An 18,397-nucleotide genomic window follows, 5' to 3' on the forward strand; every position below is an offset into this window, starting at 1 on the left:
TTTCATATTCTTCGTTTTCTCATCTGGGAAATAGGCTACATGAAACTGATGTCTGGGTAAGGGATGTACAGATTAGCATTATGCTGTTATTGCAACCCGACGGCACTGCAGCAGCATCCTCGGAAACAGCTTCAAATTGCCGTATTGTCAATTATTCGTAATAAATCAATTATTGTATGATGCTATGAGATGAATTAAGAGATTATAGCAAGTATGTGGTAAACACATTAGGGAATATTATACAAATAACTCTTTAAAACACATTTGTTGGCTCTCAAAAGGGCCGATTGAGTTGTTGAATTTGCGTAACACGGACACATTTTGACGGTGCACTGGTTTCAATCCTCCTCGCCCGATGAGATTAGCGGTGCGGATGACGATGTGCGCTTCAACAAGCGGCTTTGGTCGATTTTCTTCAGCCATCTCGTACAAATTAGGGAATATTACACGGACGGTGACGGCTGTGCCGCTCGATCTAATGAACCAGAATGACCGCGCTAGCCTCCCGCATGGCAATGACAGCGGAGCACTGGCTGGTAGCGACGATTTCTGGCCGAAAACGATTATGCTGGCTGGTGCACTCAAATGAGCGGCATCAGTTGCTGCGGCTCCGAAATGCGTGGTTCTTCGGTTCTAATACGTGCTGTATTCGCGTCCTATTGAAAACTGAACTGAGGACGCGAATGACTCTCGAAATTTGCTCGCCGACCGTGTTCACAGTCTGACGGCAAAAAGAAGAATGAGGGAAGAAGCAGGGTGCGGTGCGCTTTTATAGTGGGAAGCGGAACCGAAAAATGTGCTTGAACGTGATTGGTTAGATAAGAAAGGGGTCAACGTTTTACGATATTTCAATAGTTGGTTGCTAATAATCAATAGTGTCCTCCATTTGGATCGACGCGTAGATAAATTTCCAATCGATTCATGGATAAATATTGAAAATCTATCGATAAATGACTGAGTTATTAGCGGTCAAAACCTGACCATTTTTCGTTACATGCTCAATTTTTCGTTTTTCTGAATTGTACCCCCATATGTTGCCGTAAGACGTTATCCAACGTCAATAACGTTTATCGAACAACAGTTGATGCAAATGGTATCGATCGGATAATCTCGATAATGCCATCAATCAGTTCCCATTGATGGGGCCCATTCACATAGTTCATGGGTGGGTGGTGTGTCTTCGAGATGTAACGGGTCAAACGAAATTGGGAAAACATTCTTATACACAATGGGTGGTGGGGGCGCGTTGCAAATGGTCATTGTTGGCGTTATGAAGTTTGCGAATGATGGTGACATGACACGTTGTGTGGTTGCCATTCGGCTTCCTGGCTCGGGTGTTGCTCAGTACTAGCACGGACAGACACGTTGAACAGCCCCTGAGGGCACTGTACACAAAAATATATCTCGATCGGGGGGAGTGTAGGGTGCAGTTTCTACACCGGGAACACGTGCCGTGGGGCATGTTAGGGACTTCCGAGAACAATTTGTCGCGAATTCAGCGCGACATGTCCGGTACTACTGCCGCCAGAAGAGATTGTATGGAATGTTCATTCGATGCAACTGCAGCTAGCAAAACCGATGCCTATTCGGGCAGATTTCGCACTAGCTCATTTGCAGATTCCACCGCAGGGAGGGTGCTTGCTTTGCTTACTTGCTTCTTGAAGTAAAACATTCTCAGATAAGCTAGATCCATAGTAGCACGTGCACTGTCCTTTTCCAATGCAGTTGCCGCCGATGGCTGAGGCAATGCCAGCAATTTGCACACATTCGACCAACCAACAGTGCACAGGTGGAAGGTGATTAGTGTTTGGTGACATTGTTTTCCGGACAAAATGGCACAAACTTGTGTGACTGACGTCATAGTCGAGCCCAAGTTTTCGGTATGTTTGATGAAAAACATCAAATTAACATTGTTCAAAGTTTACTAAAACCAAACGCGTAACATCGCTCGTCGGCACTGGGAATGACTTTGTTTGAGGCTCATTAGGGGCCATTAGACACCGGCATACTGGCTATACCCGCATGTCACCGCAAAGAGCAACCATTCATGTTGCCAAATTCACCACCGCCGTGCAGGGTGGTATTGTTTCAATAGTTACTATTGATTGTTTTATCGAGCAAAGCCACACCATATGGCGCACGGGTGCTGTAAAGACATGTCTCAGCGGTGCTTCTCGCGAAACCGGCCCGATGTGGCGATGACGGGCTGCTAGCGAGACTCATGCACTCACCAAACGGACATACTAGACAGGCAAATACTTAGTGCGATTACCGGAAAAATGCGTTTTAAAAAGGTGTTACCAAAAATATGTACAATATTTCGCGAACAGTCATCCAGTGGACGACCATGTCTGCATCCCTAACACAGACGACGAAATCGAACACCGCACTGTTGCCAGAATTTCCGTCATTCATTCGTTTACTATCGCCATCGTGTGAGTGTTACTCTAGCTACCTATCGAGATGTCTGAAGTTGCCACTGAAGCCGCTGCCGCAGCCCCGGCTGCCTCGCCAGCCAAGACCAAGAAGCCAAGGGCCCCCAAGGGACAGGGCAAGCCGAAGAAGCCGTCGACCCACCCCCCAGTCAACGACATGGTTGTTGCTGCCATCAAAACCTTGAAGGAACGCAACGGATCGTCCCTGCAGGCCATCAAGAAGTACATCGCCGCCAACTACAAATGCGATGTCGCCAAGCTTGCCCCATTCCTCAAGAAGGCCTTGAAGAATGGCGTCGAGAAGGGCAAGTTCGTCCAAACCAAGGGCACCGGCGCTTCCGGTTCGTTCAAGCTGAAGGCTGAAGCTAAGAAGGCCGCCAGTGAGAAGAAACCGAAGAAGGCCGGCGAGAAGAAGGCCAAGAAGGCTACCGGAGAGAAGAAGAAGGCCACCAAGAAACCAGCTGGGGAGAAGAAGGCCAAGAAGCCAGCCGGCGAGAAGAAAGCCAAGAAGCCGGCTGCAGCCAAGAAAGCCAAAGCTGCTGGTGCCAAGGCTGCCAAAAAGGCCGGTGGTGTGAAGAAGGCTGCTGCTCCGAAGCAGAAGGCCACCAAACCTTCCAAGACCGCCGCCAAGAAGCCCAAGACCCCAAAACCGAAGAAGGCTGCCCCAGCCAAGAAAGCTGCCGCGAAGAAGACCGCTGCCAAGAAGTAAATTTGGGACAGCAACCGTACTGTTGTAAAACAGTATCTAACATCCAATCAGTCCTTTTCAGGACTACCATCCAAGTTTAGAACAAAGAGTTGCACAGTCAATGATATTCCATTTCCATTTATTTCCAGAGGGAAATAAATCCCCCCGAAAAGTTACGTGCACTTTGCCACTGAATGGCGAATTCTTCCCGAACCCTTTCGCAAATCAATAAAATTGGCCAATCATGCACCCCTTTCTCTGCCAGCAACTGTAAAGCCCGGACAGGTAGGCGAGCACTGGCTGGCACTCACTGTAGCGGTGCATCCGTACCCAAAGCAAACCTCCACTAGAGGAACAGCTTTTGATACACTCGAATGATTCAAGGATTTGAAGAAGTCTATCGACTTAAAGGCTCCCCCAGATCTAAGCGACTTTTTACGGCGACAGCGACAAAAAAACGTCGCGATTTCGCAGCGATTCGCGTCGTGTCAGTCAAGATGGTTCCATAGAAGAGTGCTTGCAGCGACACAACAACGAAATCGTGTCGCTGTCGCCGTAAAAAGTCGCGTAGTTTTGGGGGAGCCTTATTTAAATCGGGTTGAGATTCGTAGCGTTGCCTTGTGAAACCAAAACATGTTTTCGCGGCAACCTGGAATCGAACCAAGGACCTTGCGATCGATAGGCCCGTGCGTTTTTAATACACTCAGGCAAATGGACTATCGAAATACATTGGATGCACTTATGAAAATTCGCCACAATAAATCGGGTTGAAATTCATAGCTTTGCCTTATGAAACCAAACATTGGCAACAAAAAATGTTTCTCGCAGCAACCTGGAATCGAACCAAGGACCTTGCGATCGTTAGGTCTGTGCGTACACCACGCGCCTACCGACGCCTGGATGTGAGTTGATGCTAAAACGAAACATAAAGCGTTCGTGTGTCAAAATGCAAAATGTATGCATTTCGATAGTCTAGTTCACAGGTCCGTACGTACCGGACCTACTGGGCAGGCTGAGTATCGACATCCCAAGTAGAGCGGTCAAGTACAGTTTGCTGCTAATAACCAAAGTAATCTTGACAGCTGATCCAGTATGAGCGAACTGCCACTATTTTCCTTGCGGAATAATCAAATTACTCTTGTGGATGTTGCAAATTAAGTTAATTGGCAGTAAAATACTAAGCCCAGGGATTCACAGGTCCGTACGTACCGGACCTACTGGGCAGGCTGAGTATCGACATCCCAAGTAGAGCGGTCAAGTACAGTTTGCTGCTAATAACCAAAGTAATCTTGACAGCTGATCCAGTATGAGCGAACTGCCACTATTTTCCTTGCGGAATAATCAAATTACTCTTGTGGATGTTGCAAATTAAGTTAATTGGCAGTAAAATACTAAGCCCAGGGATTGGCTTCTGAAAATCTCAATCTTTCGGGGCCAATGGGTCGACCTTGCTCAGTATGTTTGATTTTCGTAATCCAATGCTGTTCCACTATTCCAAAGATGAGAGCAAATCAATACAGTGTAACTGATTTTAAGCGTGATTGGCGAATCGAACGCCTCACATCCCCATCGCAGTTTGGGTACGGGAGAAAGAGAGTGAGCACCGCCGCCATTTGCTTGCGTGCACCGAGAAAAATTTGCGGCTCGAAAATTTGGCCCTGAGCTCCTGACACTCAAATTGAAACCGGTAAATTACTTCCGCCGCTGTTACTACACGTCGAGCATTTCCGTTGGAGTGAACGCGTCTTCATTATCAAAATTTTTTGTGCTCATTCTTTTGATTTATTTCGCACATGGGATTTTGCGAATGCCTCTTCTTCTTCTCATTTTTCTTGGCCGGCTTCTCACTTTATTTTTTTATGTGACCATTTTGCTCACATGGCTTGTTGGGAAGTTGAACCCAGACACCTTCAGCATGGGTTTGCTTTGTAGCCACCGACTTTACCACTACACTAAGGAAGGCCTTGACTGCTATTTATCAACATTATGCTCTTCAAGTGCGTCTTACTGCCGAGTTTCAGATAATTTGACCGATGCCAAACTCCAGATGCCAAAATAAATCAGTGTTTCATTAAATTGATGTTTCTCTAAAGTAATTAAATCTAGGGTGAATTAAAAAAATAAAACAAACCCACACATGTAGCAGCATCTACCTTACCTATTCAATTTGTAATCGATTAGTTAACTAATGAGAGATTAGAAACTCTTAAAATGCTGTTCCCAAGGAAATCTGGATTTATTGTGGTATGAATATTCAACAACTTAGGATTTTTTTTTGTATCCAATATGTTTGAGTGCAAAAACTTTCGGCAAGATTATTTTAGGCTAGTAAACTTTTCTTTCAAACTCTTGAGTCAAAAAGTTAGAGCCAAGCTCAAAAAATCAAACAAACATTGTTTGGTACTACATTGCTAATTATTGAGAAAAGTGAAACCTTTTTAAGAAGTTAGTACCGTAAAATGGGGTGTTAAGGACTCGTGGGGTTTTAAGGGATTGAACTTCTCCATCAAGTTTGAAAAGTCACAAAAACGTCGGAAGTCGATATATCAGTCATCTGAAATGCTTGCTTTGTTCGGAGGATTGTGAGCTGCATTATGTGATCGGGGATATCTATTAATATTAGATGATGATTTTGATTTGATTTTCTTTATTATAGAGGCTTTCAGCCTTAGGCGGGTTCACCTCTTTGAGAAAAAACAGGGCGAAAGGTGCCCTCCTGGGTAGATTACATTTCAATTTAGTTTTACAATATCATTACACATTTTTGTTATCATTATCAGAATATTCATACTATGGTTTGTTTGAGGGGGACGTAGTTATCGGTTGGACAGGATAGTGTTGGATATCTCGATGATTTCTTGAAGTCGTCGGGTTTTCGAGATCTCAGATGTTGTTATATAGTTCTGCATCCTTCAAAAAACAGATTGTGGCGGATTCACTAGATGGGTCATTTTTCAAAGCGTCCCGTATTGAGCCGATGTTATAGAGTTCTCTAGGGTAATTAAAGATCGGACATTCACATATGAAATGCTCAACCGAGTTATGCACCCCGCATGGGTCGCAGCGTCTACGGAATTCAATATCACCTCCCATATTGTGGGATAATCTCGTATGACCAGTGCGCAATCTTGATAAGATTTGTTGGTCTTTCAGTTTGGGTACGTCCTCCCATTTGTGTGTTTCTCCTTTTATTTTGCGTATGAAAGGGCTACGTCTATTATGCCACTCTTGAGACCAAGCCAACCGTACTGTATTGGCCACCCATTTTTTCACATCGGAACCCGGGACCTCTCGGTTATAGAGATTTCTATTCGAACGACCTATGGCAGCCAGCTGGTCTGCAGATTCATTCCCCCGAATACCGCAGTGCCCCGGTATCCAGATGAAGGTTATATTGTTGTTTATGTTGAGAATCGATTGAACTGCCTGTATCCATGGGTGACGAGAAGACTGGGAGTTGAGTGCTGAGATGACACTAGCAGAATCGGTGAAAATAGCAATAGGGTCATCCGACGGTAAGGAGGCTGCTAGGTATATTGCTGCGGCCTCAGCAGAGAATATGGAGCACATGTTAGGTAGACGATGATAGATGTTTTGGTTCCCACTGAGTATACCGATTCCGACTGCACCCCGAGCTTTGGATCCATCGGTGTATCGCTGTGTGTGGTAAGCGTATTTTGTGGCCAAAAGATGTGCAAATGTTGAACGCAGTATCGTGGAGCTATCTCCAGCTTTAAAGTTGTTTTTGATTGAAAGGTCGACATTGGGTAAAGGAGCGCGCCAATTTCTTGCTCCTGTCCAGTGGATTACTGCAACTGGAGGGAGTCTCTGATTGGCCACTGATATTAGAAGTCTGTTGGCCTCCTTGAGGATGAAGACTTCAGATTGGCTCTTACAGGTTTTTTCTAGAGAGCTGACTGCTTTTCTACACACTGCGGTGACCAGCGCGTAATTAAATGGTGGCATACCAGCTTCGACACACGCTGCTATCGCTGGGGTTGAGGGTAGTAGGCCAGAAACTATCCGTATGGCATTGTTGTATACAGGAGCCAATGTTCTATTAAGTGTGTCGGAAGCTCTGCATGTTAACTCAGAGCCATAAAAGAGTTTACTCTCGATAATGGCCCTGGAGATTTTTAAACGCGTATTGCGGTTATTCGTCGAATGTGGTCTTGAAAGAATCTTTAATAAGTTCAACCTGGTCCTACAGTTCCTTTTTACTTCACTGCAGTGATCGTTAAAGGTAAGTCGACGATCCACACGGACGCCTAGGATTCGTAGAGACTTTTTGAACGGTATCGGTGTGTTGTGAATAGTAATGGCCTTTTTCGGTGGACGGTGATTAAAAGTGCAGATGTGAGACCTAGCACTTTTTTCCGCTGATAGCTGGAAGCCTGATGAATGTGCCCATTTGTTAACTGCATTTACAGCGGCTTGTAGTTTCCTTCTGAGTGCCACCGGATGTTTTCCAACAGCGATTAGGACAATATCGTCCGCGTATACAAAAATAAATATTCCTTTCGGTAATGATTTGAAAATGCTATTCATGGCAACTAGGAATAGAGTGACCGCAATAACGGAGCCTTGAGGAACTCCAGTCTCTTCAACGGTAACGTTCGATCGATGATTGCCTATGAGGACTTGGAAAGTTCGACCAGTCAAGAAGTTTTTGATAAAGTGGAGTATGTTGCCGGAGAGGCCCCAATTTGCCAGCTGCCTAAGGACGCTTGGAGTCCATGCGCGATTATAGGCTTTAGACAGATCGAGAGTTGCAATCTCAATGTGGTTGTTGTCGTTGAGGGCGTCGTCTAAAACCTGCCCTAGCGAGGCAAAATAAGTATCTGTTCCGTGGCAAGGCCTAAACGCGTGTTGGCGATGATCTAGATAATTGCCATCTTCGAGGTAACGAATCAGCCGGCGGTTCACCATTCGTTCTAACACTTTCGAGATGCAACATGTTAAAGAAATTGGCCGAAAGCTAACTGGTTCGTTAGAGTAGCCCGAGTTTTTTGGGATAGGAACAACTATACTATGTTTCCAATTGGCCGGCAGGGTTTTTCTAGTCCATTCATTATTTAACAGCCGGAGTAGAAGAGATCGACCGCTTTCAGAGAGATATTTCAACATAGGGTATCCTACCTCGTCCGGCCCGGCGGATTTTCCCTTTCCATGTTGAAGTGCAAAATTTAGTTCAGCCAATGAAAAGGGGAGATTAATCTCATGATGAGATTCGGGAGGGATCCGAAAGCTGCTGAGGGAGTCCATGGTAACATTATTGATACGAACGAAAGCATGGTCGTATCGCCCAATTGCAGACATGCTGGCAAAATGTTCAGCTAGAATGTTAGCTATCTCGGAGGGATCACGCGTAGTGACTCCTTGATGATTGATTGCAAGACCTGCGAAGCTGCGTTTGCCGTTTAAAGCGTTCACTTTCTGCCACAATTCGGCGGAGGTTTGTTGGTCATTAATTGTATCGAGGAATTTCGTCCAGCTCTGATGTTTGGCGTCTCTGATAGACTGTCGGCAGTTGTTTCGTAAAATTTTGTATGTGCTAAAGGCGATTTCTTTCTGTGGGTTGCCATCTGGGATTCTTTTGGCTCTCCTAAGCGCCTTTCTCCTGGCTTTAACGATTTTTTTAATTTCTGGTGACCACCAGGGGAGGGCTTTGCGACCTGGGATTGAACTGGTTTTAGGAATTGTTTCAGAGGCTACTTGATGGATGGTGTCAATTAAATCGGATATATTGCTTGGTTCGTTAGCCTCGAGCATGCTGTCCATACGTGTTTGGAAGGATACCCAGTCCGCCTGATCATAAATCCACCGCGGCCGACGTGAAGTTGCTGGTGGTTGCTCATTGAGATAGATGGTTATTGGATAATGATCGCTTCCCATTGGATCATCACTGGCGCTCCAAAAGAAACGGTTTGCAATAGAAGCACTAACCATGGATATATCCACGATGGACTCGATCTGGCCTCTGATGAAAGTTTTCGTTCCGTCGTTGAGTATGGTAGATCCAGTAGATTCAGCCACTGATACCATGGTCATGCCTCGAGGATTGGACTTTGGACTGCCCCAGATCTGATGATGGCCGTTACAGTCTCCAAGCAAAATCCTTGGTTCGAGGATTTCGTTCCAGACATTCAGAAGTGATTCTTCAAGGTTTGCTATATTTCCACAGGGAAGATAGAAGCATACTATAGAAATGGGGAAAGGTGCTTTGAGGCGAACAGCAATGATTGGGAGGTCTGTGTTTAGCTCAATTTGCGTGAAAGAAAGTTGTGCTAGGATTCCAATGGCTACAGAATGATATATGTTTGAGGCACACTTGTAAATCCAGCGATATTTGCCTGAGAGCGATCTGTCCAACCTCTGGCAGTTGGTGCGGTGGACTTCCTGTAGCGCTAGGGCAATTGGTGGGTTATGTTTACATATGATCTCCAAATCTGCAAGATTGTTAGTAAAACCGTTTATGTTCCATTGAATAGCGAAGCGGGTGTTCGAGTTCCTCATATCTGTGGTAGTTCTTTGTGGTGTACAATGGCTGACGGTAAGTGCTTGTTGCTCAACAGATGAAATTCTCTTACTGGGCAGATATGAAGAGCTACTTTGTTGGGGTATTTCGATGCCATAGCGAAGTAGATGAATGGCGTCGTAAATAGCAGCATTACATGCCGCTTCCGGTAATGGTGCCGTTTTGTCATGTGCCAAGCTGGCAGCATCCAGTCCAATCCTGCTAAGCAAGTTATTTTCATTGTCCGCTGATGGAGTGCAGATTTGAGATTTCCTCTTCCTGATACGTGCTGAGCGTCTTGATTGTTGGTTGTTTTTTGATCCGGTGGTTGCTTGAGCGTTTGTAGTAAGTGTTTTAGTTCCCACGGTGTCCTTAGGGGAATGGGTTGCATGACCCTTATCCGTCCCTCTTCCGCTACTCCTGAAGTGTCGGGGGGTGTCCGCCAGTTCCGGTGAGGGTTGGACTTCCGCACTGACGGGGCCTCGACTACCACTGGAGTATAGCGGGAATTGTGGAGTATAGGCCGTGAAACCCTTTTGCGTCTCAAATACGGTTGGAAAGTTGGAATGCCGAGAAGAGTCTTGTAGTTCCGGTTGGGAAAAGACGGCCGCACTACAGGGGCCCCGGCTACCCGAAGCCTCACACGTGGTTCTGTTTTCGTGTGTGTTGATGTCAGTATCGTTGGTAGTGGTGGGGGTACCAGTTGACTCCTCTTTATGGGAATGCGCAGCTCTATTGTAATGAGTATTAGTCATTGGTAATTTAGAGCTAATCGATAGTATTAGTTCGATGTTCGTGAAGAGGAGTGCTGGAAGATCGTAGGCGTGATTAACTTTGCATCGTTTCGTCATCACCATCAGAAGAGGTGACGAATATAGCGTCGGGGCATTTGACATTGATTTTAGTTTTAGATCTGCCAATTGAGTCATCCGAGTCGGTTGATGAATGGATTCTCTTCGATGGCTTATCTACTGGAGCGACGCTTGGTGTACAAATGGGTTCGCTCTCATTAGACGCTGTTGGTTTTTTGCTCTTATTCTTGTGTTTTCTATCGTCGGTCACCGGATTGTTTGCCGCAGTTGTTTGTAACCATTTGCGTACTTCGTCGTTGGGAACATTGGAGGATTGGATTGGTTCGTAATCGGGAGATGGTAGCGATTGAACTGATTTTTGAGAGAAGAGAGAGTCTAAGGATTTAGGAGAAAGAGAGTTGAGATTTTGCGTGCTCTGCTTATTTTGATTCACTTTTTTCCCATACAGCTCACGAAGTAGTAGATTTTCTCGCTCTTTTTTTGCTAAATCACCCTTCAATGCAGCAACTTCTTCGATACGATCTTCTATTGTTCCATGTTGTCGGACCAAATCAAGACGAGATCCGATATGTTGTGCTTTCTCCAAAGCCAGGATTCGTTGATCTTTAGTCTCAATCTCCTTCGTTAGTTGATTGACCTTCTGGATAAGTTGGTCGAGTTTGGCTTTTTCCACGTTTCCTGTTGTATTCCCAATAGATGCAGATTCAAGTGCCGCAATTCGTTTATCTTTGGCTGCCGTTTCCTGCAAAAGACGATCAACTTTGGAAGACAGATCCGCGATTGTATGATCCTTGCTCGCCGAAGTAACGGCAGCAAACGATCGTGAGCTGTTGGATTGTTCGAAGATCTGTTTGGCTGCGTGGTAGGTGACTCCCATGTCGACTCTGATTCGTTGGATCGCATTTTCTTCGACGTACGTTGGACATTTTCTGCTGGATAAGCTGTGGCTAGCTGAATTACATCTCTTGCAAAAAGGATCCGTATTGCATCTGTTGGTTTCGTCGGTCACATGTCCTTGAGAGCAGTTGCCGCAGGTGGGTTGTGATTGTTGGCAGCGTTTCTTGGTATGCCCAAACGACCAACATTGGTAGCACACCATCGGGGCCGGATAATATGGCCTTGTCTTACATCGTAACCAACCAAAATCAATATGATTGGGTACGACGGTTCCCTCAATAGTAAGGATAATCGAAGCGGTGTTTTCGAATTGTTCTTTCCCAGTTCTACGTTTGATCCTGCGGAATTCGGATACCCCTTGGGGAGCAAGACAGTCCATCAATTCATCATCACTTGCGTCTTTGACGTCCAGGCAACTAACAACACATCTGGATTTGTTGAGAACGGGATGCTTGCTAATTTTAACCTTTGTACCGTCAGCTAATGTTTTCATTGCCATTAGTTTTTCAACTTGTTTTGGATTTCGAACCTTGAGCGCATAAGAAATACCACGGTTTTCACGAAATGCGCCTTCGATTTTACCACCAATCCACTTTTCCACAGATGTGCGTAAGAGAAAGGGCTTGCTTGGTAAGGGACCGTTTTCACCCTCCAGCCTTAGTACCGTGAGTTTTCCATGTTCATCACTGGGATCTAGCCACGTAGGGACGGTTCTCCCTGCGTAGGAACCGTGGATAATGTTTCGTGCAGAATCGTCAGAGGGGCCTCCTCCGGGATCATCAAAGGGAGGGAATTGGTCCTGATCCGACATAGTCGGAGGACCGAAAGATAGCGTTCAACGATAGCAAGGACAGCTGCCTAAGTTGGACTTGCAAAAATGTTCACTCGCGACGAAAACTACACCGTTCACACGAAACCGATATCTCTTGCAGCAACAAAACAATAGCCACTACAGCAACAATAGATGGATCTGCTTGTTTACAAGCCCCGGTGAAGGGCCGACAATCCAAGCTAGTAAACCCCCGAGGACAGTATCTAGTTGCTTGTCACGGTAAATACTGATCTTTAATACACCACTGGTATTTCAGTTAGGAGATGTTGGAGAAATTTGGGAAATTAGTAGTTGATATACGTCAACAAATCGAAATAAAAAGAATAACGCGCGCGGCGATAACAAAAGACGTCTATTCGGCACAAGACCGAGCTGTCGACTGACTATTAATATTAGGTATTGTGGAGTCTAGATATTGAAAACGATTCAAACCATTTTTGAAAGAATTTTATTGGCAAAAAAGATTTAACTACAAAACAATGAAACAATATTAACAAAACTATGTGAGTAACCCAGAACATAAGTATATTTAATTGAGATCACAACGCAGACAAAAGCTTTTGAAAATGTTATCTAGATTTCGCCTTTTAATATTTCTTATGGAAAAAGTTTCTTTTTGAAAGTTAGCGGGGTGTTAGGGGATTATCTTTTCTACTACTTTTTCCAAGTTACAAAACTCGTTCGATTTATGCCGATATATGTTCCATTATACTTTAGGCTTGTTCCGTGAAGTAACACTGCATTGTAAAGGTTAAGGGGACTATTTTGTTTGTTACTGAATATTACTAAAATGTCTAGCCCTGAAAATATGGTTTTTTTTTTTTTTTTTTTTTTTTTTTTTTTTTTTTTTTTTTTTCTCAGAGGCACCCGAGTTGCGCGAAGAGTGAAACCAAATCTACCTATCGAACTGTCAAACTGTCTACCTATCGAGCAGACCAGCAAAACAAATAGGGGCTATTTTCGAAGACGAAGGAGAACAATCATTCAAAGAAGCAAATGCAAATATATAGGTTATGATCCTGTTGCATTTAAGTATCAAAACCAATTCAAGACAAATTCAATATCGAGTTAGGGAGAGTTAACTGTACCGTCAAGCTACCATTCACCGTGCATTTAAGAAAAATTTGCACTTCAAAAAAATATAAAACTATTCCAAATAATTTGAAGCGTACTAGAATACCACTACGTAGCGGGCAATTATATAATAATTCAGGGAAAAATCTAAAACTAGTGATGCATAACAAAAAATTAGTCAAAAATTATGTTTGAAAATGTCATGTTAAGGTCGCCTCGTACCGTTCTATGTGTCACCATTTACCGTGCGTATAGTTTTCGTCATGATTTGATTTTGTATCTTGAAGAAACGTTGTTAATGGAGCAACTATGTTGCTAGTAGTGTGCGCATTCATTTTTAAGAGTATTCAAATCTTCATTTACAATAAAAACTATACAAAGTTTAAAAATTGGCTAAATTATTATTTTTTTATTAAAATCGTTATAGGAGGTTTGACTGTATTGTCCAAACCATTCCATATTCACTTAAATTCTAAATATGAAGTAGTTTAATGACGACATAACAATAAATCTAATATTATCGCATAATTTCATGCCTTTTACACTATACACGGTAATAGGATCCATATATATTGAAAAGGATCCATTCACCGTGCATTTGGGTTTCGACTGAAACACAATAAAAATTCTAATTTGCATTAAATCTCATTGCTCATACGATGAAATACATCTTACTAATAATATCCACAGTGAAAACTTGTTGAAATTTTGAAAAATTTCATACTCTATCGTTAAAATAAAAAATGTGATTTTTTGGCGTTTCTACTAAGATTGTTGCAATATCTCGTTATCAAACAGAATTCACATGATTTTGTCTACATAAACTAGGTTTTTCAAAATTATTTGTGGCAAAAACTAGTTCGTTTCATCAGTTTTATCTTATTTTGCTGACCAAAGAATGATTTGTGAAAATTGTATGAATATTCTGTAGGAATTTGTATATGTGCACGGTGAATGGAGGCCGCACGGTGACTGGTGACTTAACGGTATATAGGTTATGATCCTGTTGCATTTAAGTCTCAAAAACAATTCAAGACAATTTTACGAAGTATTGACAGTTTCCAGATTAATAACTATGAAAGATTTAGCAGTTAAAAGAAAACGGTTTGCGTTTGCAGGAGTTCCAAGTTCGATAATATTGATGTATTATCTGATTGAGGTTGAGCATAACTTATGAAAATGAATGAAAGCATCAAAGTTATTGATCAAAAAGATTATGTTTTGTTGTTGGCAAAATATGGTTTCATTTGCGAAAGTCAAATTCCTTTACAACCCTGTTTTGCAGTTACGTCAAAAATCACACATTTTCATGATTATCTCAGAAATCTGCCATAGGATCCTCATAATTGTGTTTGGCACGCGACGAGAGAATCCAGTACTGACCCGATTTTGTCAGCCAATTTCAGATTTGTCAAAAAATTGGTATCGTCATGTTTTACCACGTACCCTCTTTAAAAGTCCATGTAACCATGTCGAAATTTGAAAAACGGGAACAAAATAAAATGACCCGATTTGGTCAGCCTAAAATTCATCGAGGGGCTGACAAAATCGGGTCCTTACTGTAGTAGGGCTGTCCTTTGTTTAATTATTGACATACTAGAAGTTGCTTGAAAACACCCCATTTTACGGTAGACATTTCATCATCCACTTTCAATACATTTCAATGAAACTGATTTGTTCAAAGTCATAAATGCTTGTTGTGGTTTGTAGATTCGAAGCTTGGAAATGTTCGTTCAAAACGATTTTCCCGGTGACCTTCTCAAATTCCCGGTTTTTCCCGTCGGTGGATTCAAATTCCCGTCTCTCACCCGGTTCGGTGATTCGTTTTCCCTTCGTTTCGTTTCGGGTGCGCGAACACAATTCCAGTGCTTGTAAATATTGATTGCAACCGCATCCAGTGAGCGGGACATTTCTCATAAGGTACAGTGTGGAACATGATGAAATATTTGTTCGTCCATCGCATTGTGGAACCGAGCGAGGCAAACTAAGAAGTTCCTAACGCAATCCTAATGGAATTTGATGAGTGGTAATAGGTAATAGGGAGTGGTACGACGAGCGTTCCGTACCTGACACTGAAGTCCGGAGTTGAGATGCATGCACGTGAGATTGGTATGGAAAGATGCACGCACTGGATTTCACCGGCGTGGCATCATAGCGGTTGTTGTTTTCGAACCGACCGAAGTACAACAAGTAAGTAACAACAGTAGTGCCACCCCGGGAAATGACAGTGCTGACTAGACTAGACTATGTATGTATATATATATATTGGCATTTTATGGTGTCTTCCAATCGGAGACGAGAATTTTCTCCCCAAGCCACGCCACCGCCGGACTGCAAAAGCGTGTAGTGCTTGTCCCATTAGATTACCCTTGCTTTTAGTGTGTGAACATTTGTCGTATCAACTCCTTGATGAGTGTGTTTGGTGGCCCTGAAAAGGGCCGTTTGAAGAGCGAAACTTTGGAATGCGATTTAACCTCCGAAACCGTACAGGGTGCGTCCCTGACGCTTCAGAGCGTAGACAACATCCATAGCGGTAACGGTTTTACGCTTGGCGTGTTCAGTGTAGGTAACGGCATCACGGATGACGTTTTCCAGGAACACCTTCAACACACCACGAGTTTCCTCGTAGATAAGTCCGGAGATACGCTTGACTCCTCCACGACGAGCCAGACGACGGATTGCGGGCTTGGTGATACCCTGGATGTTATCACGCAAAACCTTGCGATGACGCTTGGCGCCTCCTTTTCCGAGTCCTTTGCCTCCCTTGCCACGGCCGGTCATTTTGGATGAATTTGGTTCTGTGTTCGACGACGGTAGTACTGGAACTGATGGCTGCGCCAAGGTTGGTTGGTTGTTTGGTTTAACGAGGCTTTAACCGCAAAAGCGGTCATTCGCCTCTCTGTCATCTACGGAGTGTAAAACAGTTTTATTGTTAGAATCGCATTCATATTTTCGACGATTGACAGTTTCGCATGCATTTGATGTTTTTTCCCTTTTCACACTTCTGATTGTTTTCACAGTTCTTTTTCATCAACAGATTTATTTACTTCTTTTTCCTTTTTTCCATTGTTTTTACATTGTTGTCCATTACATTTTTGATTCAACGTTTCCCATAGTTTTTTAAATTTGATTGAAAAGCTTCAACTCTTTCAAAAACTTGATCACTTTCCCTTCCCTCTCTTGTCCGTAACATAATATTTCCCCCAAACTGTTTTCGAGTCCTATCTCCTTACGCACTTTTTCGAATGCCCTGCATTCAATGAGCAAATGCTCCACTGTAATTATTGTGCCGCAATGCTGACACTTCGGCACCTCCCCTTTTTCCATCAACCACCCATGGGTTATCTTCGTGTGCCCGATACGCAATCGGGTTAGCACCACTTGTTCACTACGAGTCTTTCGGTCCCTCCATGCAGCAGTTGATGGTTTCACTCTTCTTAATTTCACTGATCGTTCTCGGTGCCAGGCCCCTTCCCACACATACTCCAGAATCTTCTTGCTCCAACTATTTCGATCGACGGCCGGTACCTGTCGATCCCGCACTTCTTCTCTTCTTCCACTATTCGCTAATGCATCCGCTTTCTCATTCCCATCAATTCCTACGTGTCCAGGGATCCAGCAAATCACCGCGTTCTTCTTCTCCATTTCAATCTGCACTGCTCTAATCCACGGATGTTTGGTGGTGTTCGCTTCGATCGCTGCCACACAGCTCGCGGAGTCCGTGAAGATGACAGCATTCTCTCCAGGTTCAACGGACTGAACAGCAAGCTGTAACGCCTTCGCTTCTGCCGAAAAAATCGTGCAACCCGTCGGCAGACGGGCACACCGCTCCTCTCCGTTGCAGTATATGCCCAGCCCGACTCGTTCCTCTTCGTCTACCGATCCATCAGTGAAAACATGCTTAAAGTTTACGTAGCTTGTTCTCGCTAAATCGATAAATAGTGCTTGTGCTTTGCTGGTGGCTTCTCCTACTTTGAATTGGGACTTAATAGACCAGTCAACCGTTATTTCCGCAGACGCCCAGCTTTTTCTCAGCGGTCGGGGGAATTCCGCTACGGGCGGCAATTCCTCACCCGTCGCTTCTTCAAACATACCTTTCGCACGCGTTGAAATTGGCCACTCGTCTGAGTGGTTTGCAAATGCCTTTTTCTCTTCCAGCTTCGAAGCTTTTGCCACTAGTACTTGGCATGCCAAGTGCTCAAAAGGCAGCTCGCCAGACTCCGCACAAATTGCTACTATTGGGCTAGACCGGAACGCACCGGAAGCAATACGTAGCATATCGTTGTAAACAGGTTTCAAGATATTTGTTGCTTGCGTATTGCTCCGACTTACTATGCCCCATCCATGAAATATCTTCGGAATTATTAGGGCCTTTCCGATGTACAGCAAAGTTGACCTTGTTCCGCCGGATCGACGTCCAATGATCCGAAGCAACGATGTTCGACTTTTACACTCCTTCTTGACCTGCACTGCATGTTCCTTGAAGTCGAATCTGCTGTTGATCGTCACCCCAAGCACTTTGGTACTTTTAACCAGTGGTATGCTGGCTCCATTTAGTTTCACTTCTGGAAGGTTTGCGTGTTTCAACTTTTTGCAAATGTGAAGGTGCTTCGATTTTTCAGCAGCAATTTTAAGGCCGCTGTCATTGGCCCAGTTTCCTATCCATGAAACGACTTCTTGTACCTTTTTCCTGACTGCCTTTTGGTTCAGACCGGAGATGACTACGACAATATCGTCAGCATAAACAAAGAAGCGCAGCACGCGCGATGGACTACTCTCCGAAACCCTGCCAAATACAGAGTTCATGCCGATCACGAAGAGAGTCACTGCCAGCACTGATCCTTGTGGTACGCCGTTGGTTTGTTTCTTCCTATCAGAGAAGGTCCCTCCAATTGCCACTCGAAAGTACCTATCTCTGAGGTAGTCTTGAACAAACTCCATCAACCTTCCGTGAATTCCCCAGTTTTGCAGCTGTCTTACTATTGCCTTGTTGGAGATGTGATCGTAAGCTTTGCTGATGTCCAGAGAAACTAAGTCGATGTGCTGCTTTTTTCCTAGAGCCTCGTCAACGCATGCTTCCAGATCCGCTAGATACATATCGATGCCTCTTCCCTGACGGAACCCATATTGTCGTGGATCCAA

At 44.0% G+C, this 18,397-nt stretch overlaps 2 protein-coding genes across 2 annotated transcripts; one reads left to right on the forward strand and one right to left on the reverse strand.

The window, feature by feature from the left end:
- Window positions 1-1,734: 1,734 nt before the first annotated feature.
- LOC110679732 (histone H1-like) lies at window positions 1,735-3,205 on the forward strand. Its single transcript, XM_021855460.1, has one exon. The coding sequence runs from the start codon at window positions 2,464-2,466 to the stop codon at window positions 3,142-3,144; it is 681 nt and encodes a 226-aa protein (XP_021711152.1). The 5' UTR covers window positions 1,735-2,463; the 3' UTR covers window positions 3,145-3,205.
- A 12,472-nt stretch (window positions 3,206-15,677) lies between these two features.
- Window positions 15,678-16,098, reverse strand: LOC110679798 (histone H4). The gene has a single exon (XM_021855528.1). It carries the CDS (start codon window positions 16,034-16,036, stop codon window positions 15,725-15,727), a length of 312 nt encoding a protein of 103 aa, XP_021711220.1. The 5' UTR covers window positions 16,037-16,098; the 3' UTR covers window positions 15,678-15,724.
- Between the last annotated feature and the right edge of the window lie 2,299 nt (window positions 16,099-18,397).

Source organism: Aedes aegypti, chromosome 3 (genome assembly GCF_002204515.2).
Source record: "Aedes aegypti strain LVP_AGWG chromosome 3, AaegL5.0 Primary Assembly, whole genome shotgun sequence".
In the NCBI taxonomy this organism is placed as follows: Eukaryota; Metazoa; Arthropoda; class Insecta; order Diptera; family Culicidae; genus Aedes; species Aedes aegypti.

Excerpts from the sequence above, each read along its gene's own strand:
- LOC110679732 (XM_021855460.1), top strand. The coding sequence starts at position 2,464 with ATGTCTGAAGTTGCCACTGAAGCCGCTGCCGCAGCCCCGGCTGCCTCG.
- LOC110679798 (XM_021855528.1), bottom strand. The coding sequence starts at position 16,036 with ATGACCGGCCGTGGCAAGGGAGGCAAAGGACTCGGAAAAGGAGGCGCC.